Genomic DNA, 25427 nt, shown 5'->3' with positions numbered 1-25427 from the left:
GCTTTTGCGTTAGAGTTGTTTTTATACATATTTTGCCTGTTCCCTCCTTTTAATCGGTCCCTGAAATAAGACCCAGTAGGAAGGACAGCACTGTAGGTGCGGAACCAGCTTAGTGCATTTCTGCCTATATTCAGTGTAACGTGTGACATCTAAGATTTATCTGTTGCCAATTTATAAATTGTAGTGACTGTTTGGGGGATGTAAATAAGTGTTTTGAGCTGATTAAAATATTATTAGTATCTTCAGAGGTAAGTGTATGTCCCAAAACAATGTAATGCGTATTTCTAGCTGGCTTGTACTTGTTGTGGAAACCTTTTCACTTGGGAGACATAAACAAACATGGATCCCCTTTCTTATAAGGCACCAAAGCCAAACCTAAGTACAGTTCCACCGAAGTCCATCTCAGGAGATCAGTAAGTTTATTGGGCTTAATTACAGGAGGATCAGGGGGCCCCAAATGAGCTGCACCCCCAAAACGTCTGACTCCAGCATAGCTGTGCAGATGGAATGTCCCCTCAGGTCACCTTCCACCCTCTGTGTTCTTTATTCCTTTGTATTCCCTCCACCTCCTGAAACAGTGACACCATATGCAGTTAATCAGAACTGCACACAGCTGCAGGAAAGGTGAAGGAAGCCAGTCTGGAGGCTCAGGGAGGGTCTGATGACCCTCCTCCTCCTTCCTCCCATAGGGAATGTCAACAGTCAGCAGGTTCAGTCTTCAGGCTCGCTAACAAGCAGTCACAGCTGCTCTGGTGAACACTATGGCCGTCACCCTGCATGGGTGGCACTCACACATACAATTGTATGTCAATGCAGAATGCTGCATTTTTAATTATCTGGCCCACCAGAAAATGAAGAATAAAATTAGATTTCCAATCACATTATTATCTAATTATTTCAAAACTGTCAAATATCTGGGGAAATATTTAAGTATAGTCAGTCCATCACTTCTGGTTTAAAATTCGTTCTAAATAAATGATGTAGTTGATTAACTTTTCCATGTCTTCGTTTAATTCAGTCTTAGGAATAAACTGTCAGTTACAAATAATAGTGATGACTATTAACACGTAAAATACTGAGCTGTATTAGAAAACTGTTACTAAAAGCAGCAAAGATGAAGTGTTTGCTCTCTTTCTAAATATGATGCACATGACAGCGTGTTTAGGGGAGGGTGTGTTTGTGCTTTGTTCTGTTCCAAATGTTTATCAGCGTGAGATGCAGTGAGCCTGTTACCCCATTTCATCCCATGCTCGGTTCTGCTTCGTGAGTAGCTCCCCCATCATCCCTCCTTCCCCTCATGGTTCTGAGGCACATCAACTTCATAAATGTGTGTATGGGTCCTTAAGAAATAAAGGTATACATTCATATTTTAGGAATAACCATAATGTAATTGTTGTCACATCGTTTCATATGTACAGATGCTTTGCCTGCATGTATGTCTGTGCGCCACATGCATGCCTAGTGCCCATGGAAGCCAGAAGAGGATGTCAGACCCCCTGGGATTGTGAGTCTGTATGTGGGTGCTGGGAATCGAGCCCCGTCCTCTGGAAGAGCAGCTGGTGCTCTTAACCATGGAGCCATCTCTCCAGCCCCTCGTAACTTTATAAACAATTCCACTTAGTGCATGAAATAGCCCGTGCTCACAATACTAATTCTTTCATAAAATGTCAGATTTTTAGAATTTATTTTAAACTACTGTACAAATAGGCTCACACAATTACAGTTGTCTTAAGTTTTACCTAAATGATACGGTTATGTAGTTTAAAGATGAGTGAGTTCTTTGAAACTTCACATGGTACCCCATAAATGTGTGTAGTTCTCGTGTGTCAAGTTGTCTGAGAAAGAAACATACTTCCGGTTTCTGGGGTGTGGCGCTGTGCGAACTCAGGAGGGAGGAGTTTCTCTCAGCTTGTGAAGAGGGGCAGTCAACACTAGCCTGCCTGTGAGTCCCAAATTATCAGACAAGCCTCCTCCGAAGTTTTCTTTAGCAGCGTTATGGAATCCATTTAGAGCAGGCCTCAGGGACTGCACCTGGGACCTGCAGGCAGCCACTCTCTGCTGGCCGTTGGGGTGCTGGGGTGTTTGTCTCTCGTTGTGGTGAGGAGCAGACGAGGTAATGGCTGTTACAGAACAGGGCTTTGTCCACTGTGTAGAGTGATTTCTGGGTTAGTGTGATTGCGGCTTTTAAGCTGTGGCGTGAAACTTTGTGTTGTAAATGGCAGTTTTCATTTGCTCTAAGTCAGTTCAATTGACATGGGATCCAGAAACACAAGGGTGCAAGAAAATACTGATGTCTTGGAATCACACGCACAAATGATTTTTAAAAAAGCAGAATGTTTATGTTTCAGGGCCAGAGGCCCTTGCACCGTGATCCACTGGATCAGGCCTGTCTGTTCCCCCACAGCTTTCTTTCTATAATCCTCAGTTCTGCAAAGAACAGAAAGTGACCCAAGAGTAGACCTGGGAGTGCAGCTTAGTGGCAGAGCACCACTGCCTTGTGTGAGCCCCTGGCGTCTGTCCCCAGGACCACTCCACAGACCCTCCTGTGAGCCCCTGGTGTCTGTCCCCAGGACCACTCCACAGACCCTCCTGGCTCCCGTACCCTCTGTCACAAAGGGGGCTCCACCTCCCTGAGGACCTGGCCTGCGTCCCACCACCAGGGTGGACCCTCCTGCAGAGCTTCCCTCCTGCCCTTCTCATTTCCTCCCTTTTCTCCTCCCTCCCTCCTTTTCTCCTTCCTTCCTTCCTTTAGGAAATACTTGTTAAGGGTGTTCTGGCTAGTCGCTTCGGTTAAAAATAACATACATTTTCTATTCATAAATAGTATCCTCTGCAGTTTGCCATCTAGTGATGATAGAATTTTATGAGTTTTTTTAATTGAAATTTTATTTTTTACTACAATATATTCCTGTAATGGTTTCTTCTCAGCTCCTCACAGTGATCTCCATCCCCATACCCATCCAACTTAATGCTCTCTCTCTTTTTATCTCTCTCTTTAAAATACAGAGAATCAAGAAACACATACACAAGTCACAAAAGCACAAAAACAGAAACCAAAATACACACGGAAAAGACTAATAAGACCCCCCAAAAAAAGCCCAAACAGTCTACAAAAATGCCATTGAGTCCATTTTGTGTTGATCATCTACTGCTGGGCATGGGACCTCCCCTGAAGTGTGGTTTATATACACTGGAGAAAACTGATTTTTCCTTTATAGGTGGATATAGTTCATGTCCACACCCCTCTCTCAGTGCTGGGCCCCATCTGCCTTGAACCTGTGCGGGCCCTGTGCATGTTCCTGAGTCTCTAAATTCAGATCTGAATCATTCCTGTTGTGTCTGGAAGACACTGCTTTCCTGGAGTCCTCCATCCCCTCTGCCTCTGGCAGTCGTCAGGTCTCCTTGTCTGCACGGAGGACTGAGTCCTCCTCAGTCTCACTGTGAACGCTGTCCATTGTCGGCCTCTGTTCGGTGCCTTCTACGGTCTTCATCATAGAACTGATGCCTTTTAGAAAAGGGAAATATGGAGAGTTGGGAGAAGACTTAGCAATTGTCTCATGTATGGGACAGAAAATGGCTTCCTTGTAGAAAACTAACCGGGAAGGTTGTAGGGAGTTGCCACAGGAGACAGTCGTCACGGGAGACAGTTGTCACGGGAGACAGTTGTCACGGGAGACAGTTGTCACAGGAGAAGGCACACCGTGCAGCCGAGGAAGTGAAGAGACTCTGGCACAGGTGAGAATGTGCTGAAGAGAGATGGGAAGGTGGGGCAAGTCCAGGACTCGCCAGAGTTTCAGCATCTGCTGGGAAAGTAGGGTGGACTCGGGCTAAGGATGCTTAGGCCTCTTCTGATCTTTTTGTCCTCTTCTTTTCCTTACCTTCCTCTGGTGAGTTAGAGTCCAGGTGTGAACCATGTACCTCCCCTGCTACTCAGGGGAGAAGGGTCCTTCAGTCAGTAGGTCTTCGTTTGAGCTTTCATTTGCAATATATAAATATATTCCTACTTAAAATAACTAAGTGATGTAGCAATTTGGATGTTACTGGAAATGATAAACTTTATAATTCAGTGTAGCCTTTAGTCTCAGAAACATCATTTGACCTGACTGGTTAGTCAAGTCAGTGTGGATACTTTTCCATTCAAGCTGCTAAGTCCCTTAATGGCATTAAATACAGAGGTAGCATCTGCTCTTACTTAACATTTACCTCGTATTATTTTGGACATAACTTTTTATGTTTCCCAAGGAACTAATTAAATAGACTTCTTGAATAAATCAAAAGATTAGTACCATATGCAAAAATTTGCACATTATAATTAATTACAAATGGTGACCTTTATCTTGAACTCATTTTCCACCCCATAGGAAAAGTCTGGAGTTCTGATGTCTGAGAGCTAAAAATAGACTTATTTCTAGTGCCTGTGAAAAAGTAAACTATTAAAGATCATGTGTTTTGTGTAACTAACCCATATGTTCATGTTCTAGGTATAATTATAAGAAAATAACTTTAAAAGTATGAATATGAGAAGTAAATGGTTAATTGTTCATCCAGTTTACAATGAAGCAGACATTTTTTGCAATCTTATCCAATTAACATCTAGCATTTCTTTATTGAGAAACATGTTGTGGCTATAAACTGCACACTGTGTTGTAGTCTCTTGTTTCTTGGCCTCACTTTATAACATACATACAAGAAACATTCTGTAGAGTCTGAGCCAGCTTCTTACAGGACCAGAAATAACCTTAGTTCTCTAGGCCCAAGTTTAAAACTTACCAACTTTTGGTCAAATGTCTCATTCAAGCTGTAGTATTTGTGTTTCTTTTTGTTTTCGTGTTTGTTGTGTTGGGGATTGAACCCGGCCTTGTGTGTGCTAAGCATGGACTCTGCCACTGAGTACAGCCCCAGCCAGGACATGGGCTTTCCTGACAGCAACTTAAGAGTAAGCCTCGCCATGTACAGTGTGCCAAGCAACTCACTGCTGATGAGAGCTAGGCAGTGGATGTAAGCTGCCCACATACTATAAATGAGTACCCTGAGGGGCAGAACAGAGTACTTTGCACTAAGTCTACATGGTTTCTAGGCAGCAGGAATATGCCAAGCAGGACCCCAGGCTCTCTCTGGGGTCCACTGGGCACTGCTCTCTGAGGTGAACAAGGAGCAGTTAATTCTCATGCGACAGAATCCAGGTTCCAGCAGAGACATCCAGTGCCAGCCAGGCCTGAGCGTGGAAGCCAGGCACCTCAGTTCCTCACAGTGTGCTTGACACTGCCGCTGCCATGGACTGCCTTTGGCTCTAGAAGCTTCCTTTAACTCCTTTTATAACTGAGAAAAGAAGGAAGCCCTCTAACTGTTGTACCCACTATACATTTGAAATACCCACCGTTTATACGGTTGAAGCTGAGTTACATAGTTTAGATATGTTGGATTTACTGGAATTTATGTATCACCTGATGACTTTAAGTGAGAATAGAAAAATTAACATTAACTCTGATGGATTAAATGGTGTGCTTTTTACTTCGTCTGCTATTTTAATGGCTTTATCATGTAGTCTTTATTATTTATTTGATTTTGGAATGAAATTGCTCTATAGAATAATCTGGCCTTGAACTTGAGATTCTCCTTCATCCACCTTCCAAGTGCCTGGACTGTGGGCATACGCTGCCATGTCTGGCTCCCCAACACTTTCTTAAATCACTCTTTAAACTGGTAACATTTACCTACAGTGGGATGCAAAAATCTTAGCTGTAGATGTAACCAACGGTCTTATTAAATAAGAAACACAGAAACAATGTAAAAGAGAGAGCCGAGAAGTCAGAGCTCAGAGCTAAAATCTCACCCTCCCTCCTGCTGTCCCAGCTTCGCGAAAAGAGACCCACTTCCTGTCGGTTCGTTTTTTTATAGTATGTTGTTCTGCCTTCTCATTGGTTGTAAATCCAAACACATGACTGCCTCGTCACTGTCTGAATGTACAGCCCCCTAGATCTTAAAGGCATATGTCTCCAATGCTGACTGTATCCCTGAACACACAGAGATCTTATGGGATTAAAGGCGTGTGCCACCACTGCCACACTCTTGCTATGGCTCTAATAGCTCTGACCCTGAACACACAGATATCTATGGGATTAAAGGCGTGTGCCACCACCGCCACACTCTTGCTATGGCTCTAATAGCTCTGACTCCCAGACAACTTTATTTATTAACATACAATCAAAATAATAATTCAGTACAATTAGATTACCACCACATTTCCCCTTTTCTATTTTAATAAAAAGAAAAAAAGCAAAAGGTTATAACTAACAAAAGAAAAACTATATACAAAAGTACAATAACTATATACAATATATACAAGTAATAAATACCTAAACAGGTATTTGACAAATCAGAGAAAATAATTCCATTATCTATCCTATTTTGGTAAATCCAAGATGTATTTAATGCACTTTCTATCCTAATTAATTTTCAACTATAACTAACTAATCTTCAGCCATAACTAACTAATCTTCAACTCCCTCAGAGACCCAAGAAGGGAATAATATTAGTTAACAAAAATAAAAACAGGAAGTGCATGCAAGCAACTTCCAAAAAATTTTTGTGAGTTGACAGAAACAGCCAGCTGCCTGGGCAGTCACCTGAGGTTTCTCCGCAGTGTTGGGGCATGATCTTCAGCCTATAGGCTTAGTGTATCTGACAGACTCATTTGTGAAGTAGGATGTACACAAGGTCAACAGTTCAACCTCACATTGGCTGAGAGCAGTCCACGTACCAGAAACACCTGAATTCCACTAGTGTCCTGTCATGATTCAGGATTTTAAATTCTGGAAATTGTTGACAGTTTTTTAATTCAGCTGTCCATTCTTCTTGGCTGTGTATATATGGCTTCATCTCAGCATCCCCTTCTTCTCCACATCCCTCTATTAAATGCCAGTCTACTTTTGAGAGGCATGAGCTTTCAGCTGCTGTTCCATTGTACAACAGAATCCATCGGCCCTCTGCCTGTTAAGCTGCCTTCGAAGAAAAGGGCACTGTACCTTTTCCGGATGCGAAGGCCACTTCAGGGATGGGGCCATATTGTCCTGGCCTCAGAAGATGCCTTTTGATAAAGCCATAACCACACTTGTTTTGACAAGAATCAGTAGTCCCTTGTTTCGTGATCTGTCTGTCCATTTTGTCCTGTTGATTCGAGGATACTTTGTTGTCCAGTGGCTAACTTTTGCCAAAATGAAAGTTGACTCCATATGCAGTTTCTTCAATGCCCATATTTTCTCTGAAGTAGATTGGTACTGCCAGGAGCCGACATGTCTCAAAAAAGAAAAATTTTCTAAGTTATTAAAACATTTTAAATGCCATATTCTGTAGATCTCTGAAGGGTTTGAAGATGACCTGTCTAAGACATCTCTGCTCAATTTTTGAAACATATCTAATATGACTACACGTTCTATGATAATGTCTAACTACTAGCTTTCATTTCTTTATATCCTAATAGTTGATAATAATAACATTCAAGGATCAGAAATTTGCATTACATTGTTAAATGGATGGAATAAATACAATTAGAAATATACATATAGCATTTTCTAACAATATCAGTTTCAAATTTGTATACAATATAAAACAATTCAATCCAATATAAAGTATTTAAAATTAGTAATTGTCTTTTTCTTTTCTTTCTTTCTTTTTCTTTTTCCTTTTTTTTTTAAACAAGAACCTTAAATCTAATCTCCTTTGCTTAGCCTTTTTCCTAACCCTTGACAATAACTTGTAACCAACCCCCCTAAATACTGAAAATTATCCCAGACCCAAAACCCATTAAAAAGACCAAAAAACCACCCGCCCCACACCACCTCTTTGGGAATGTGGGCGTCGTATTCTTAAATTTGCTTCCTGCTGGGTATGGGCGAAGTTTTCTTTATCCTGAAAGAAAAATTTTAGGTTAATTGTCAAATTCTAGGAGAGGTAACTATATCCTTCATTATCCAGTCTGTGTATAATGCCAAAGTTCAGGGTTTATCTCAAGTCCTTATTCAAGTAGTCTTTGAGACTGGATCATCTCAGCTAGTCATCTCAAATTTGCTCTGAGCACCTTGTAGTTCAAAGCTGATCTATGGATGATGTTGGTCAGCTTAATGATATTATTATTGTCCACGTGGAATTGTTGTTGTTGTGGGGCCCCATCTTCTTTCTGGAGACTTCAGTTGATGCTAGGCCTGGCCGTGATTTCCTGCAGAAAACTGATAAGAGACTCGAACACAAAAACATATATATGCAGCTAGCCTTTTTTCTAGAATTAGTTAGTACTCTATGTGACCATTCATATCTTAACAAAGTTTAAAATGTATATATATATTAATCTTGTAAATTTTGATGTAAAATTTATACTTTGAGAAAAGTTTAAAGAATCAGAATAGAATCAAAGAGTTGAGATTAGTAATAGAATAGTCCCTTAATTAATTTTGCTTTTGTCCTGTACCATAGCAGAAGATGGCTCTTATTCTGGCATGATACAGGGAGTTTGCATTTTCCTTTTAACAACATGCTTGAGTTTAAAGAAGGAGAGAGCCATTCTCCAACTCCAAAGTCAGCTTTAAATTTTAATTGAACTGGGACTATTAGAAAACCAATAGTGTTAAATCTTTAGAGAAAAGCAGAAACAAACATTTAGGAAGACATAAAAAATTTTTTAGATAATATATACCCATACACCGTTTCACTCTGTTTCTTGGGATAGATGATTTGTCACTTTTCTTCAGTTGTCTCATTTGTCCAGTGTTCTTCAGATTCCTTAACCTTCATTCTCCTAAAAGACAAAAACAAAAACCTTTCCCCAAGACTAATTTTGGGGATGTTTCCTTTTGACAAGTTATTATCTGATTAAATGAAAAGGCATGTGTTATTGATACAAGTTAGTTTAAATTGGATGTTCATGCTGGTTGATGAACTATCACCTCCTCAATTAAGAGGTCTCTCTTGTTCAAATCGAACCTTTATCAATTTTGATGGTACCCACAGCTTATCTTCTCCTGTAGAAACAAAAGCAAAACCACGTCCCCAATGTAATACATACCCTGGTTTCCATTCTGAGGTCAGCACATCCTTAAAGTATATAGGCTGATTTAATTCTGTAGTTTTTTCTATTATCCAATGTCTCTCTGCAGCTGTTGTTCCTTTCTCATTGGCATTCAGAAAATTCAAAGTTAGAAGAGCATTATGCAGTCTATTTCTGGGGGTTTTTGTTACCCATTTCTGTTTATTTAGCATATCCTTTAGAGTTCTGTTTGATCTTTCTATAACTGCTTGACCTGTAGGATTATGTGGTATGCCTGTAATATGCTTTATATTGTAATAAGCAAAAAACTGTTTCATTTTAACAGAGACATATGATGGAGCATTGTCAGTTTTGATTTGTGCAGGTATACCCATGATGGCCATAACTTCTAGCAAATGAGTGATTACAGAATCAGCTTTTTCAGAACTCAAAGCAGTTGCCCATTGAAATCCTGAAAAAGTATCAATGGTGTGGTGTACATATTTCAGTTTTCCAAATTCTGCAAAGTGAAACACGTCCATCTGCCAGATTTCATTTCTCTGAGTACCCTTTGGGTTACATCCTGCTGGTAATGGCGTTTGATTGTAGAAGGAACAAGTAGGACATTTCTTTACTATTTCTTTGGCTTGTTGCCAGGTTATGGAAAAATCCTTTTTTAAACCTTTACTATTAACATGATGTTTTTTATGAAATTCTGAGGCCTCCAGCACATTTCCTATCAATAATTTATCAATCTCATCATTGCCTTGTGCTAGAGGGCCTGGCAGACCAGTATGGGATCGAATGTGAGTTATATATAAAGGATGATTCCTTTTCCTGATTGTATCTTGTAATTGAATAAATAATGAAGTTAATTCTGAAGCATCAGGGATAAATTCTGCAGTCTCAATATGTAATACCACTCTTTCAGCATACTGAGAGTCAGTTACTATGTTGAGAGGTTCTGAAAAATCCATTAATACCAACAGAATAGCATACAATTCTGATTTTTGAACTGAATTATACGGACTTTGAACCACTTTACTTAAATTTTCTGATTTGTAACCTGCCTTTCCTTCTTTGTTGGCATCTGTATAAAATGTACGAACTCCAGATATGGGTTTTTGCCGTACAATTCGAGGCAAGATCCAATCAGCTCTCTTTATAAGATCAATTCTATTGCTTTTGGGATATTTGCTGTTAATTTCTCCCAAAAAATTACTGCAAGCTCTTTGCCAAGGTTCACTTTCTGTCCATAATTTTTCAATGTCCTCCTTAGTTAATGGTACGACAATTTCTGCTGGGTCTATGCCTGCTAATTGACGAAGTCTCATTTTTCCTTTGTAAATCAAGTCAGAGACTTTTTCCACATAAGTTTTTAATTTTTTATTTGGTTTATTTGGTAAAAATATCCATTCCAATATAATATCTTCCCTCTGCATTAATATTCCAGTAGGAGAACGCCTAGAAGGTAAGATAACCAAAATGCAATCCAGCTTTGGATCAATACGATTCACGTGTCCTTCATGCACTTTCTTTTCTACCAAGGCTAATTCTTTCTCAGCTTCAGGTGATAATTCTCTTGGACTATTTAAGTCCTTGTCACCTTCTAAGGTTTTGATCAAATTAGTCAGTTCATCATTTTTTACCCCAACAATAGTTCGTAGATGAGAAATATCTCCAAATAATCTTTGAAAGTCATTAAGAGTCTGTAGTCTATCTCTCCGAATTTGCACCTTTTGGGGTCTAATTTTTTGTAGCTCTATTTTATATCCTAAATAATTAATAGAATCTCCTCTTTGTATCTTTTCAGGAGCAATTTGTAATCCCCAGCAAGGCAAAATTTTCTTTACTTCTTCAAATATTATTTCTAAAGTATCTGCATTTGAGTCAGCTAGTAAAATATCATCCATATAATGATAAATTATAGATTTAGGAAATTTTTTACGTATCACTTCCAATGGTTGCTGTACAAAATATTGGCACAGAGTTGGGCTATTCAACATTCCCTGTGGGAGGACCCTCCATTGAAATCTTTTAACCGGTTGAGAATTATTATAAGTAGGCACTGTAAAAGCAAATCTTTCTCTGTCTTTTTCTTGTAAGGGTATTGAAAAGAAACAGTCTTTTAAATCAATAACTATGAGAGGCCATCCTTTTGGTAACAGAGTAGGCAAAGGCATCCCAGATTGTAGAGAGCCCATTGGCTGAATTACTTTGTTAATTGCTCTAAGGTCTGTTACCATTCTCCATTTACCAGATTTCTTTTTAATAACAAATACAGGAGAATTCCAAGGGCTGGTTGATTCTTCAATATGCTGAGCATTTAACTGTTCTTCTACCAGCTCTTCTAAAGCCTGGAGTTTCTCTGTTGTTAAAGGCCATTGCTGGACCCATACAGGCTTGTCTGTTAACCACTTTAAAGGTAGAGCTGTTGGTGTCTTTGGAAGATCATCAGTTATTGTGCCCTGTTCTTGTATAATATGGATGGCTGGTGACCACTCATTAGAACAATATCTTCTAATATTTCTCTCAGTAACATGTGCTAGTTTATGATTTGTTTCTGAGATTGGAGGGATGTTAATCTGAGTATTCCATTGTTGCAACAAGTCTCGACCCCACAGGTTCATAGTTATGTTAGCCACATATGGTTTTAATTTTCCTCTCTGTCCTTCTGGACCTATACATTCGAGCCATCTTGCACTCTGTTTCACCTGAGATAATGTCCCAATTCCTAACAGTTGAACGTTTACCTCCTGAAGAGGCCAAGTTGGATGCCAAAATTCTGGTGCAATTATGGTAACGTCCGCACCTGTGTCTACCAGACCAGACAACAAAACACCATTTATTTTTATTGTTAATTTTGGTCTTTGTTCATTAATAGAAGTTTGCCAAAAAAATTTCTTTATGTTTTCTCCTGAATTTTCTATTCTCTCTGTTTTATCATCCTGACCAGCATGATTTATTCCAATAGGCATTTGGTTATTTAATCGCTCTCCAGAGCAGGCATTTCCTCTATGGCTGCAGGAAAGGTTTGAACTGGATTTGCACTGGGGGCCTGCCTGAGGCCCCTCTGGGAGTTTCCCGAAGACTGAGGCAAAGGATTACCCTGTCTGTCCTTTGTTGATCTACATTCGTTGGTCCAGTGTTTTCCCTTACCACACCTTCTGCATACTCCAGAAGGAAGGGGCATTCTGTTGCCATTGTTCCTTGAAGAAACATTGTTTCTGGGAATGACCTGTCTGCAGTCCCTTTTCAAATGTCCTTGCTTTCCACATCCAAAACATCTAACACTCCTCAAACCTTTTGAAATTACTTCTCCTACCCATGTATCATCATGCTCATCAGCTTCAACATTAATTGTTTCTCTAATCCAATCTTCCATAGGTGCAGATCTTGCCCTTAATGGCCTGATTATTCTTTTGCATGCTGCATTCGCATTCTCAAAGGCCAAAGATTCAATTATTGCCTTACTAGCTTCTGAATCCGAGACCATTCTCTTTACTGCTGAAGCCAGTCTTTGTAAAAAATCTGTAAAAGACTCCTTTGGGCCTTGCATCACCTTTGTAAATGACTCAGATTTTTTTCCTGGTTCCTCAACTCTGTCCCATGCATTCAAGGCTGCCGTTCGACATAAAATTAGGGTTTGGACATCATATAAACATTGTGTTTGTGCTGAAGCATATTGGCCTTCGCCCATAGGCTGATCCTGGCAAACTTGTATTCCTTTATCCCTCCATTGTTTTTCTATGTGTTTAGCCTCCTCCTTAAACCAAGTCAGAAATTGAAGTCTCTGGCTGGGTTCCAGAACACCTTGTGCAAGGTCCCGCCAGTCCTGTGGTACTATCCTATTATATGTTGACCAAGTGTTTAACATTTGCTTTACATATGGAGAATGCATGCCATAAGATACTATTGCCTCCTTAAACCTTTTTAAATCCAACATTTCAATTGGAGCCCAAGTATTTTGTGTAGCCATTTGATCAGGCATCTGCTGTACGGTTACAGGATAAATTAAGGGTGACTGTGTGAAAACAGGCTTTCTTTCTGCAACCTTATGATCCCGACTTGAAACAACTTCACTGTTAATTTCTTCTGTCTGAATTTTTACAGGTTTAACAAGTTCTTCTAAAGCTGTTATCCTGGCACTTAAATTGACTATCTTTTTAAATATTAAAATGTGGATTATTATAGTGATAAGGTGCATAATTCCACCAATACTAATATTATATAGTTGTTCCATTGCCAGACTGCCTAAAATTTCGAACAAAAACCAATTTTCTTCCAATGTACACATAAAACCCATTTGTTTTTTAATGTGGAAAAAATTCTCTTTTAGATAGTTTCCTTTAAAATATCTGATATGTTATGACTTACCAAATCTGCGTAGAACAGTAGAAATCCGAGGGGATTTTCAAAGCAGCCACCTAGTGTCCCAGGTGTAAATCCAAAGAGAAAGAGAAAGAGAGAGAGAGAGAGAGAGAGAGAGAGAGAGAGAGAGAGAGAGAACAAGAAAGCGTAGCTGGCTAAAGTTTAAATGCAGCCATGTGTTCCCTCTTGTGCCGAGTCAAGGCTTGGGTCTGACTTCCTTAAGCTCCGACCATGTGCGTTGGCTTTACAGGCAGGGCCCTGTTCGGCAGGGCAGGTCTGAGTTGTTTGTAGCACCGGCTTTAAGCAAGCAGGATTTAAGCAAGCAGCTCACCGATAGTCCAGCCTGAGGTCAAGCAGAACTAGACCCAGGCTAAGAAGTCGCTGCTCGGACTAAGAAGCTGATCGCCGCGGGCCGCCGCTGCCGCGGGCCGCCTGCCGCCCTTGCGGGAAAGCGGACCTGCCGCCAAGCCAAGCAGTTTTTAATGGATTCTTGTCACGTTGGGCGCCAGATGTAGATGTAACCAACGGTCTTATTAAATAAGAAACACAGAAACAATGTAAAAGAGAGAGCCGAGAAGTCAGAGCTCAGAGCTAAAATCTCACCCTCCCTCCTGCTGTCCCAGCTTCGCGAAAAGAGACCCACTTCCTGTCGGTTCGTTTTTTTATAGTATGTTGTTCTGCCTTCTTATTGGTTGTAAATCCAAACACATGACTGCCTCGTCACTGTCTGAATGTACAGCCCCCTAGATCTTAAAGGCATATGTCTCCAATGCTGACTGTATCCCTGAACACACAGAGATCTTATGGGATTAAAGGCGTGTGCCACCACCGCCACACTCTTGCTATGGCTCTAATAGCTCTGACTCCCAGACAACTTTATTTATTAACATACAATCAAAATAATAATTCAGTACAATTAGATTACCACCACACTTAGCAGTATACTTCAGTGCATTTTTGGAAATACACACCTCCACCACAATGAAAACATGCCTTTCCCTCATCCCAGCTACCTCCACAGGCAGACATTTTTTATTTCTGTTATATTACCTTGGTTTTACCAGTATTTAAACTTTAAATAACTATGTGACATCTCTGACTTTTCAACAATATTTCCATGACACATCATTTTTAAGTGGTAATTTCTAGTTTTATAAGAATAATAAAGTTTGTTAATTTAACCTCTAATTGCTGGACACTGAGGCTAGTGTGAATGCTACTGTGTTGGTTAGTTTTCAGATATTTGAGGCTTTTAAAAATAAACTTGGTTCCAGTTTAACATGAACAGAAAGTTAGATTTCACTCACCTTTTGCCATGTCTGGCTCATCATATTTCCTGTCCTGGTCCATGTTCTGTGTTCACAGATAAAGAAGCAGAGTTTCTGCAAATCATTTAAGTTGAAGTGGTTAGCAATGTTGCTCAGGTCTGTCATTTCCCTGACATCTTGTAGTCTGTTTATGCCACTGATCAGGAGAAGAAAGGCACACACATTTGAGTGTTAGGCTCCCTAGTGGCCCTTTCAACTCCGATAACTTGGCGTTTCGATCTGCTTCATCTGATGTTGTCAGTCTCTCCTTTTTTTACTCTTTCTGTTTGTATAGTGTATGCATTTTTCATTCTATGCTACCTGTGTTATTTATTATAAAAGTGCGACTGCTAGAAGCCCATAAAGCTAGCAATCCTGTCCTTTAGTTAGATTTAATACAATAATGGACGTTGTTGGCATTAGATCTGCCCTGCCCCCTGTTGCCTGTTTCTGTCTTCCTCAGAGCGGTTGCAGAGGTATTTAAGGTTTGAGTGAATACATTTTAACATCTAATTTATACTACTGCTTGCTTTGCTTAATAATACATTATGCATCGTTTTATCATGCTTCAGTTAAAGTTAATACCACACAGTCTCACATAAACCTAAAAGCCCACAGATGTAATTGATTTCATGCTTTTGTTATTCTTTTAAGAGTGCAGAAAACTTATTTTATCCTAAGGTATTTGCTCAATCTTCCCTGTGAAGGACATTTGTGGTTGGTAGATGTGAAGCTGCACATTCAGCCAGCGTTGCACTGTCCTCTTGGTTTCCTTCTGGCTGACTGACTTGGGGAATTCACCTTTGGTTTTCACCAGCTTGCTCCTGACGTATCTGGCAGGCTTTGTTTGCCTGGATTTGTGTTTCGTAGATTGTTGACTCGTCATTAAATGCAGTTTTTTTTATCTGACACTCCACGTGTTGGGAAGCTTGTGCACGGAGCCCCGGGCCGCTTCAGCGATCACCGGCCCCTTTCTTTCTACTCACAGTGGTCATTTCTGTAGCTCTGCCCTCAGGTTCACTGGCCCATCATTTCTGCTCTGTAGAATATTCCATCCAGATACTGCTTTTAGTCCTGTGCTTTTCACATCTTTCTATGTGCACATGTAAATTCTGCTTCTCACTTAAGCTTCCCCTTCAGGCCCTATTTCCCTGTTTTTCTCTATTGCTCATCCCAGACTCCCAAAACATGTATACAAAACTTTTTATTTATTATAAATCTGAGTCACATTGAAGGTGGCTTTTCCTCCCCTCGGCCATGACTCATATTTTTCTGTTTTACTTCTTGGGTGGTGACTTAGTTGTGCAGTGGCCATTATGGGTGATGCCTCTTCACTTCAGATGTCTTTGAGCTTGTGGGGTTTTGTTTTGCATTGAAGGATGATGAGATTCACTCAGTTCTAGGGGGTAGCGTTTTTCCTCCTATGATACACCCCTCTTCTAGTTTTAATTGAAAGCCCAATGTATTTACAAAGCCCCACATGTAACTCAGACACCAGACTCTGTTTCCCCTGCATTGGAAGCAGTTGGAAACTCTGTTCAGCTCATTAGCCTTTTAATGTTTCCTGAGGGCTCCCACACATGGGATTTTCTCTCAATTTCCAGTACTGGAAGCAAGGATCTGTGTTCTGATGACGCAAACTGGTTGGTGTCACCTTCTAGCTAAGTTCCTGATGCTCCCACCATTTAATGTTGGATAAGAGCTTTGTAAATGCAAGTCCTTCCCATTTGCTTTTGACTGCTTTTCAGAAGCCAATTTCTGTGCTCTGTTTGGTGTTTATCCTAAGCACACATAGGAAGGTCGTTCTAATACACATTTCCTTGTCATTATTGAATAACAGCTCATATTCTTAATAAAATTCACTTCAGATGATTATTATGTTTTTATTATGAGCTCATTAGTCCTGTTTTCTGTCTGTTCTTAGATATGAAGAAAAGGCTAAAAAAGACTTGGAACGATACAATAATCAAATGAAGAAAGCTATTGAACAGGAGCCACAAGTATCATTAAAAGATGGCCGGAAAAAGATAAAGGCCACCAGTGCATGGGGCTTGACACAAAAGCACAAGTTAAAAACCTCATTATCTAATCAGCCGAAACTTGATGAGCTCTTTCAGTCCCAGAATGAAAACAAGAAGAGTGGAAATATTAAAATAACAGAGGTCCCCTTTTCTATGGAAAACTTAAAAGTAAATTTTAAGAAACAAAAGAAAGTTGACTTAGAAGAGAAGAATGAGATCTGCCTCATCCACGGTCTCAAGTTTCCCGATGCATGGCTGCTCGCGTCTGGAACAGATGTCATGTTACTAAACCCATACAGAGTGGAGGAAGCCTTGCTATTTAAGAGACTTCTTGAGAATCATAAGCTGCCTGCAGAGACACTGGAAAATCCAATTATCTTAACAGAGAGGTATGGTGAAGTCAGAGGTTTTTTTGATGTTTAATGTTAAAAGTTGAAAGTTCTTCTCTAGTAGGCATAAGTGGCTCACATCTTGACTCAGTGAATCCCAAGCTCGTTTCTCCTGTACCTTTGTGGCTTCTCTAGGGTGACTGACAGCTAGAGTGCTGTGGCTGTCTTTGATATTACCCTGCTCTGACACTGTCAGACACACACCAGAGTGGAATCACACAGGGAGCGCCTGTAGCAGTCATTACCAGGGTTCTTTGCCCCGTCCTGTTTCTGCCCATATACAAGTGTGTACATAGACAGTTTTCCTTTCGTTCATTAAAGTATGTGAGAATAATTCTTACTCTTAGTCCTTTCATATACTCATAAAAATGATTAGTTTCTAACCTAATCACAAATGTTTTTTTAATACCTTACTCAATAATAATAGCTTAGAATTGTAATTCATTGTTTCAAAGGGTTTTGTTTTGATTTGATTTGCTTTTTAGTTTTATAATTTTGAATTTAATTTCTGTATGTAAGTTCTACATATTACATTTGGATATATTTTTTTATTGTGTGATTGATTTACTATGTAACAGTCACTGGAATATTCTTTTATCTCTTTACTTTCTGATTGGCAGTGAGGTTTATGGTTTGGGATATTTTTAAGATTTATTTTATTTTTGGTGTGTGTGTGTGTGTGTGTAACTCACATATGATTAGGTGCTTTCAGATGCCAGAAGAGGGCATCAGACCCCTGAAACTGCAGTTACAGGCCATTGTGAGCAACCAGCTTTGAGTGCTAGAAACTGAACTCCAATCTTTTCTGGAAGAGCAACCAGTGCTCTTAACCACTGAGCCATCTCTCCAGCACCTGGTATGGTGCTTGCCTCTCTCCTCCCCTGTCTTTAGCTGGAAGTTAACTTCAGGAAGATGGGGAGATTTAGGTTCTGCTCTCCAGTAGGTAGGGCTGGCTCCCAGTAGGAAGGTGTGCTTCAAACCTCCGCACAGTTCACTAGCTTTGGATGAAGGTGATCCTCCCTCTCAAAACTTCCCAACTTCCTCTCTATCTAATATCTAATAATCAGCTGATAATTGTTGCCTGAACTAGTTATATTTTTCACTGTAAATGGGGTGCTTTTTTTATCTATCTTTTATGAGTAACTTGCTTTATGTACAAATGAGTAATAACCAACCTGTAAACTGTTTTTTTTTTTTGTTTGTTTGTTTGTTTTTAACGCTTAGTTTCTAGTCTGACACAGACTGATGTACTAGGACAAAGTAGCTAAAACTCTGCAGTTTAAAGGCTGGTAAGAATGTTCTTGATAGGGTACATCACTAACTAGATAACTTCAGAAGGAACAGGAATAAAGAGAGCGGTGTCAGTGTGTGGGTATGTTGAGGACATAGCCATCTAATGAAAAAGAACAGGGTGCGAACACAGGAGAACATTGTCCAGCCTGCATTTTCAGTAAGGCAGCAGTGACATGACGAAGACCTAGGACCATCCACAGCATTTCTAGAGACCGACTCAGGAAGCTTACCAAAGGAGGAACTGGATCCAGTTGCTCATAACTTGACAGCAGTTTCTCCCTGTTTCCTCATGAACAGCCAGGACACATCTAATTTTGTAACTTAATTGCTTTTCTCAATGGTATTTCTAGATTTCCATTGACTTTTCAAGAAATCTTCTTGTCCCTGTCTAGAATACAGCTTCTTAAACATGTTTCTCCTCTGAGTGGCGTCTGTTGTTTAGGGAGATGCATTAAAGGCTGTTGTTTTTTGTGCCCATGCTCAAAGGGAAGCAAACCTTTCTTGACTGAGTGTCGACGCTGAGAAAGTGTGGTTCCAAAGGTCCCCTTCACAGCTAATGCTGCTCTGCTAGCGGAGTCCTGAGCTGAGCACCTCACTGCAGTGAGTGGGTAGTTACAGACTGGGTGCAGTGCAGTGAGTGGGTAGTTATGGACTGGGTTCACTGCAGTGAGTGGGTAGTTACGGACTGGGTGCAGTACAGTGAGTGGGTAGTTACGGACTGGGTGCAGTGCAGTGAGTGGGTAGTTACGGACTGGGTGCAGTACAGTGAGTGGGTAGTTACGGACTGGGTGCAGTACAGTGAGTGGGTAGTTACGGACTGGGTGCAGTACAGTGAGTGGGTAGTTACGGACTGGGTGCAGTACAGTGAGTGGGTAGTTACGGACTGGGTGCAGTGCAGTGAGTGGGTAGTTACGGACTGGGTTCACTGCAGTGAGTGGGTAGTTACGGACTGGGTGCAGTACAGTGAGTGGGTAGTTACGGACTGGGTGCAGTACAGTGAGTGGGTAGTTACGGACTGGGTGCAGTACAGTGAGTGGGTAGTTATGGACTGGGTGCAGTGCAGTGAGTGGGTAGTTACGGACTGGGTGCAGTACAGTGAGTGGGTAGTTACGGACTGGGTGCAGTGCAGTGAGTGGGTAGTTATGGATTGGGTTCACTGCAGTGAGTGGGTAGTTATGGACTGGGTTTAGTGCAGTGAGTGGGTAGTTATGGATTGGGTTCACTGCAGTGAGTGGGTAGTTATGGACTGGGTTTAGTGCAGTGAGGGGGTAGTTATGGATTGGGTTCACTGCAGTGAGTGGGTAGTTACGGACTGGGTTCAGTGCTCTCGGCAGAATTCTAACTCCAGTTGTGTAGCTTGCACCTGAAGGGCGTGATTGACCTGTGTACATAACACAAGGAACAGAGGCTCCTGTCTGCTGAGCCCTGACTGGATGAGGGAAACTGCTGTGATCATACAGGGCTGGTCGGTCACCTCACAGATGAGGTGACAAACAGAACAGCTCTTAGGTGTGTCAGTCAGGAAGCCACGCACCCAGGATTCTTTTTTTTTTTTTTTTTTCATTTTATACCAACCACAGTTGCCCCTCCCTCCCCTTCTCCCGCTCCTCCCCCATCTTGCCCCCTCCCCACTCCCATCCACCTCTCAGGGTGGGTAAGGCCTCCCTCGGGGAGTCAGCAAAGTCTGGTATACCAAGTTGAGACTGCATCAAGGCTGAGCAAGGTGTCCCACCCTAGGAAAGTTGAGGCTGCATCAAGGCTGAGCAAGGTGTCCCACCCTAGGAAGTGGGCTCCAAAAAGCCAGCTCATGTACCAGGCCCAGTCCCACTGCTAGGGGCCTCACAAACAGATCAAGCTGTCACCCACATTCAGAGGGCCTAGTTTGGTTGCATGCAGGTTCCCCAGCTGCCATTCCGGAGTCCCTTAGCTCCCACTAGCTCCGGTCAGCTGTCTCTGTGGTTTACCCCATCATGTTCTTGTCCCCCCCTTGCTCTTATAATCCCTCCTCCCTCTCTTCAACTGAACTCCAGGAGCTCAGCCTGGTGCTTGGCTGTGGATCTCTGTATCTACTTCCATCAGTTACTAGATGAAGGCTCTATAATGACAGTTAGGGTACTCACTAATCTGATTACTGGGGTGAGCCAGTTCAGGCAGCCTCTCCACTATTGCTAGTAGTCTTAGCTGGGGTCATCCTTGTGCATTCCTGAGAATTTCCCTAGCACCAGGTACCTCCCTAACCCCATAATGGCTCCCTCTATCAAGATACCTCTTTCATTGCTTTCCTTCTCTGTCACTCCTCCAACTTGATCCCTTGTGTTCCCATCCCCCATCCCCTCCTCTACCCCCACTCCCAGTTTACCCAGCCATCGGGGAAATGCAAATCAAAACGACTCTGCAATACCATCTTACACCTGTCAGAATGGCTAAGATCAAAAATGCTAATGACAGTCTATGTTGGAGAGGATGTGGAGTGAGGGGATCTCTCATCCACTGTTGGTGGGAGTGCAAACTTGTACAGCTACTCTGGAAATCATTATAATAGTTTCTCAGAAAAATTGGGAATCAATCTACCTCAAGACCCAGCAATACCACTCTTGGGCATATACCCAAAAGATGCTCAATCATACCACAAGGACACTTGCTCATAGCAGCATTTTTCATAATATCCAGAACCTGGAAACAACCTAGCTGTTCCTCAACCGAAGAATGGATAAAGAAAATGTGGTACATTTATTCAATGGAGTATTACTCAGCGGTTAAAAAACAAAAACAAAACAAAACAAACAAAAAAAAAAAACAGTGATATCATAAAATTTTTAGGCAAATGGATGGAACTAGAAAAAAGCCATCCTGAGTGAGGTAACCCAGACCCAGAAAGACAAACATGGTCATAAGTGAATGTTAGACACAAAGCAAAGGATAACCAGGCTACAATCCACAACCCCAGAGAAGCTAGGTAAAAAGGAAGACCCTAAAAGGGACACACATGGATCTCCCCAGGAAGGGGAAATAGCTAAGATCTAATATAGACTGCTGACCCGTGGAGTCTGCACTTCATCCTTATCACAAGCTTTCAGATGGATTTCAGAGACAAGCTAGAAATACAGCCTAAGCATTCTGTGACATCTGCTCTCACCATCAGTGGAGTCCTCGGCATTCTGAGTGATTGAGAGACTTCATTTGTTTTCCAAGGGGAATGTATTTGTAACAGCATACTGCACCATCACCCGGCATTTTGTTGTGTACCTAAGTAGATCTCTCTGCTGAGGTAGACCTCTTTTGTAGTGACTCTTCTGACTAAGTAGATCTCTCTGCTATGGTAGGCCTCTTGTAGTGACTCTTCTGACTAAGTAGATCTCTCTGCTGAGGTAGACCTCTTTTGTAGGGACTCTGCTGAAGCATCTTTGTCAAGCACGCTGTACTTACTGAAAGAATCTCTCCCAAGGTTTGATCTAAAAATTTATCAGTGTTTGGAAGAAAAAAATCTATTTAACCTTCTTGCTGTTGAAAAAGCCTCAAGTAGCATTTGATTTTTAAGTGTAACTACTTGAGTAGCTGTTGACTCAGGGTGTGCTTTTCATTTGTGATAGCTACTTTAAAGGTATTTATTGTGGGTCAAGTTTTGATTTGTATTATATTTAGAGAACTACTGTTTACATTTCTCATTGAATTTGTAACATTTTGGAAGAGACAAATTGTCCTTTATATCTGCCCTTCCTCCTTTCTGGGCCTGCTCTACAGTGGGCCTCGTACACAGAGTGCTTTCTCACAGAGCCTGGCACTTCCAGGAATGGTAACACTTTTCCAAACACTCTTGGATTAGCTCCCATAAGCCCTCTTATTTCAATCTGAATATTTAACATAAAGAACCATAATCTCTTTCTTTTTCAGTCTTTTTAATGGGTCTCATTATTTAGAGGTGTTACGTAAAATGTCAACAGCTGAGCAGAGATGCAGTGGACCAGCTTACCTGAGTGACCCTCGTCTTACAGCAAATGGCTTCAGGATCAGACTGATACCAGGTACAGTAATGTGGCTTACTGTCTCTGACCTGGAGACCTTTTTCCAAGAGCTGCATTTGGCTTTCAGAGTTCTCAGGTGTATTTTCATTTCACTGAAAGTCGTTGCCAGGTGTGCAGAAGTGGACTTCCTTCAGAGGGCACTGAGGTGACCACTGCACTTTCTGTTGTCTTCTGAGATGGCAACCCAGTTGCCCTCTTGTGTTACTCAGCTCTGTGACAAAACACGTGTGTGGAATAATGGGATGGTCTAACGACAGTGGCCACCTCTTGCTGTTTAGAAGTATTTACTGGTTTTGCCGAGTGGCATGGAGCATCAGCTGTCTCCCAGGAGTGTCTGGGTCCCATGGCTTTGCCAGATAGATTGAGAAGAGGGCATCTGCCTCGGGGATGCTTTGCTGGCCTCTCTGTCTTTTTGTAGTTTCCATGCTGCTCTAGCCCTGGGTTAGCCCGTCTGTTCCTTCCCCCTTTTCCCCTGTCCAGTGCCACAGCCACCGTGCAGGGAGACTCCAGTGCCTAAATTGTCACACCCAAAGTGTAGGAAAGGGTTTTTAAAGGAATGCTTTCACAGAGGCACAGAAGACAGTAAGTGGGGACCAGAGAGGTGGCTCGCAGTTAAGAGCACGGGCTGCTTTTCCGGAGCACCCACAGAGCCGCTCACAGCCATCTGTGGCTGCAGTTCCAGGGGATCCGACGACCCTGTCCTCCTCGTGTTTCATATAGTGCACAGACATACATGCAGACAAAACATACATGTAAAATAATAGCAATAAATCTTAGAAAGAAAATAAATAACAATGTACAGAAGTACAGAGCTGGATATCTGGAAAAAAGAATATTTCAATGTTCCAAACTTCAAATTTTGCTTGATTTTCAGTTTGAAGGTAAAGACACCTCCTGGGAATGCCTTGCCTCCATGGATCCAGCTGCTTATACTTGAGATGGAGATTGCATGTCCAGATCACACATTTCTCGGTTTCCTCATTAGTAACAACTGATAACTTTTGAGGGTACCCTTCAAAGAATTAACATGTCAGCCCATTTACTCCCGTAGCAGTCTCCAGAGTAGCTTCTATCTCCGTCTTCAGTTTACAGATGAAAAGAACTGAAGCATGGAAGAGTTAAGTTTGCTCTAGAGGATAGTCAGTGTTAGACCTAGGACCGGAACCCACACAGCGCGCCTCGAGAGTCCAGCCCTTAACAGATTTGTTTCATAGTCCTCCATTGAAGTCAGTGTATTAACGTCACAAAATGTGTGTGAACCCTGTGGTAACATGAATCCGTGGCAAGGCTGGGCATGATGACATGCCTGTTACCATCCCTTGAGAGGATGAGACAGGAAGAGTGCTACACATTTGGGACTGGCCTCATGTATATAGTGAGTTTAAAGCAGTCTTGGGTTACATAGACCTGTCCCCAAACACAAGCACACAAATAAAAAGTAAGCCTAGTACTCTGCAGTAGCATGGCTACAAGTTCAAATCCTTTTCCAGTTTCCAGCCTCCCGTTCAGACCTGAACTGAGCTCTTCCTCAAGGCCTCTGGTATCTTTTAATTGGAAATTTTGAAGTGAGAAGAATGGTGTGTGTGTGAGTGTGAGTGTGAGTGTGAGTGTGAGAGAGAGAGAGAGAGAGAGAGAGAGAGAGAGAGAGAGAGAGGAGATTTTTTTCTTTGTCCATGTCTCTAGCTTGTGTCGCTGGAAGGTGCCTTTTCTTCACATTTGTATAAATAGCTAAGAAGGGTGGACTAGAGTCTGCTGCGTCCTCCTCCCCTTCCTTGGTGATTTCGGGTCCCTCTCGAGGACCTTGTGCTCTTGAACTCTGTAGCTCATCTTTTAGTGCTTGATGATACAGTATCTCATCTTGCCTCAGTTATTTCCTGGAAAGAACATTAGCGTTCCTACTGCTCTGTCTGCCACTGTTGCATCCTCCATTTGGACTTGAAACTAGGCCGTCACTGAGGACAGGTTAGAGAGTGCATCGTTCAAGTCCCTAGATCTGCATCCCTGCAAGTTCTGCCACACTCCTGTTGTTAGTAGTTCGCCATTAATCCACACTTCAGGATAACATGATATTGAGTTCAATATTAAGGATCCTGTCACTCAAACAGGATGAGTACTTTCTGTTCTCTAATGTGATGCTTTGGAATAGACACTGTTGCAATGTTCTACCCAGTTACACATCCGGTCATGTGGCCGTTCATTTTAATGACTAAGTTACCTAAAACAGCTTAATAAATAACACCAATTTCTGGAACTTTCTTAGTTGAATCTTTGAATAATCACTAGCATTTTTATTTCCCAAAATTCTATAGTAACAGATAGAGTGCCTGTTTTTATTCTTGGTAAGTTAAAATAATTGAGGTCTTTAAAGTAGATCTAAGGCCATTGGGCTAGACTTGAAGTACAGGCAGCAGTTGATAAAACACTTAAACCACCATGATTTTAATAAATGTCATGGGACTTCATTCTCTCTCCAAAGTAAGCAATGTTCTAAGCAATTCAAAGAACAGACCAGTAGGAACTGAGATTAAATTAAATTATATAAAGCACACGTGGTGTCACTGACCACCTATGACTTAATTGAAGTCTTCTGGGAAATTATTATTTGTTTTCCATGAAGGAACAAAACTGTCCTCATTAAATGTTCTAACAGTGATTTTTGTTTCCAATGGATATGTTCTGGAATAGAATTTTAGCTAACTTAACTATGCCCCTGTGTGTTTTTGTTTTTCTCTCTCAGGAGTTTCCAGCACTGAAAACTACTTGGAAATAGAAGGCATGGCTAAGTGTCTGCCCTTCTATGGCGTGATGGATTTAAAGGAAATTCTTAATGCCATCATCGACAGAAATGCGAAGGAGCTCTCTGAGTGCAGACCTCGGAAGGTGACGAGTTACCTGGAGGTGTGCCTCGTTGGTCACGTGGGTGGCCTGAGTTTTACAGCTCTTGATCAAATCTTTCTGTTTTCTTTTGACATAGGGTCCCCCTCTGTGACCAGATTGGCCTTGAG

General features: G+C 41.4%; 1 protein-coding gene across 13 annotated transcripts in view; it reads left to right on the top strand.

Annotated features, from left to right (window-relative positions):
* Positions 1 to 25427, top strand: part of Pms1 (PMS1 homolog 1, mismatch repair system component) — a 98009-nt gene that overhangs the window by 69269 nt on the left and 3313 nt on the right. For all 13 annotated transcript variants that reach the window (XM_042260420.2, XM_076550436.1, XM_042260416.2 and 10 more), the window contains 3 exons: positions 16622 to 17107; positions 22292 to 22422; positions 25160 to 25320. In XM_042260420.2, the coding sequence (XP_042116354.1) occupies positions 16622 to 17107; positions 22292 to 22422; positions 25160 to 25320 (778 nt within the window). The remainder of the gene's footprint in view (positions 1 to 16621; positions 17108 to 22291; positions 22423 to 25159; positions 25321 to 25427) is intronic.

This window comes from Peromyscus maniculatus, chromosome 13 (genome assembly GCF_049852395.1).
Source record: "Peromyscus maniculatus bairdii isolate BWxNUB_F1_BW_parent chromosome 13, HU_Pman_BW_mat_3.1, whole genome shotgun sequence".
Classification (NCBI taxonomy): domain Eukaryota; kingdom Metazoa; phylum Chordata; class Mammalia; order Rodentia; family Cricetidae; genus Peromyscus; species Peromyscus maniculatus.
This window is presented reverse-complemented; position numbering and strand designations above follow the sequence as displayed.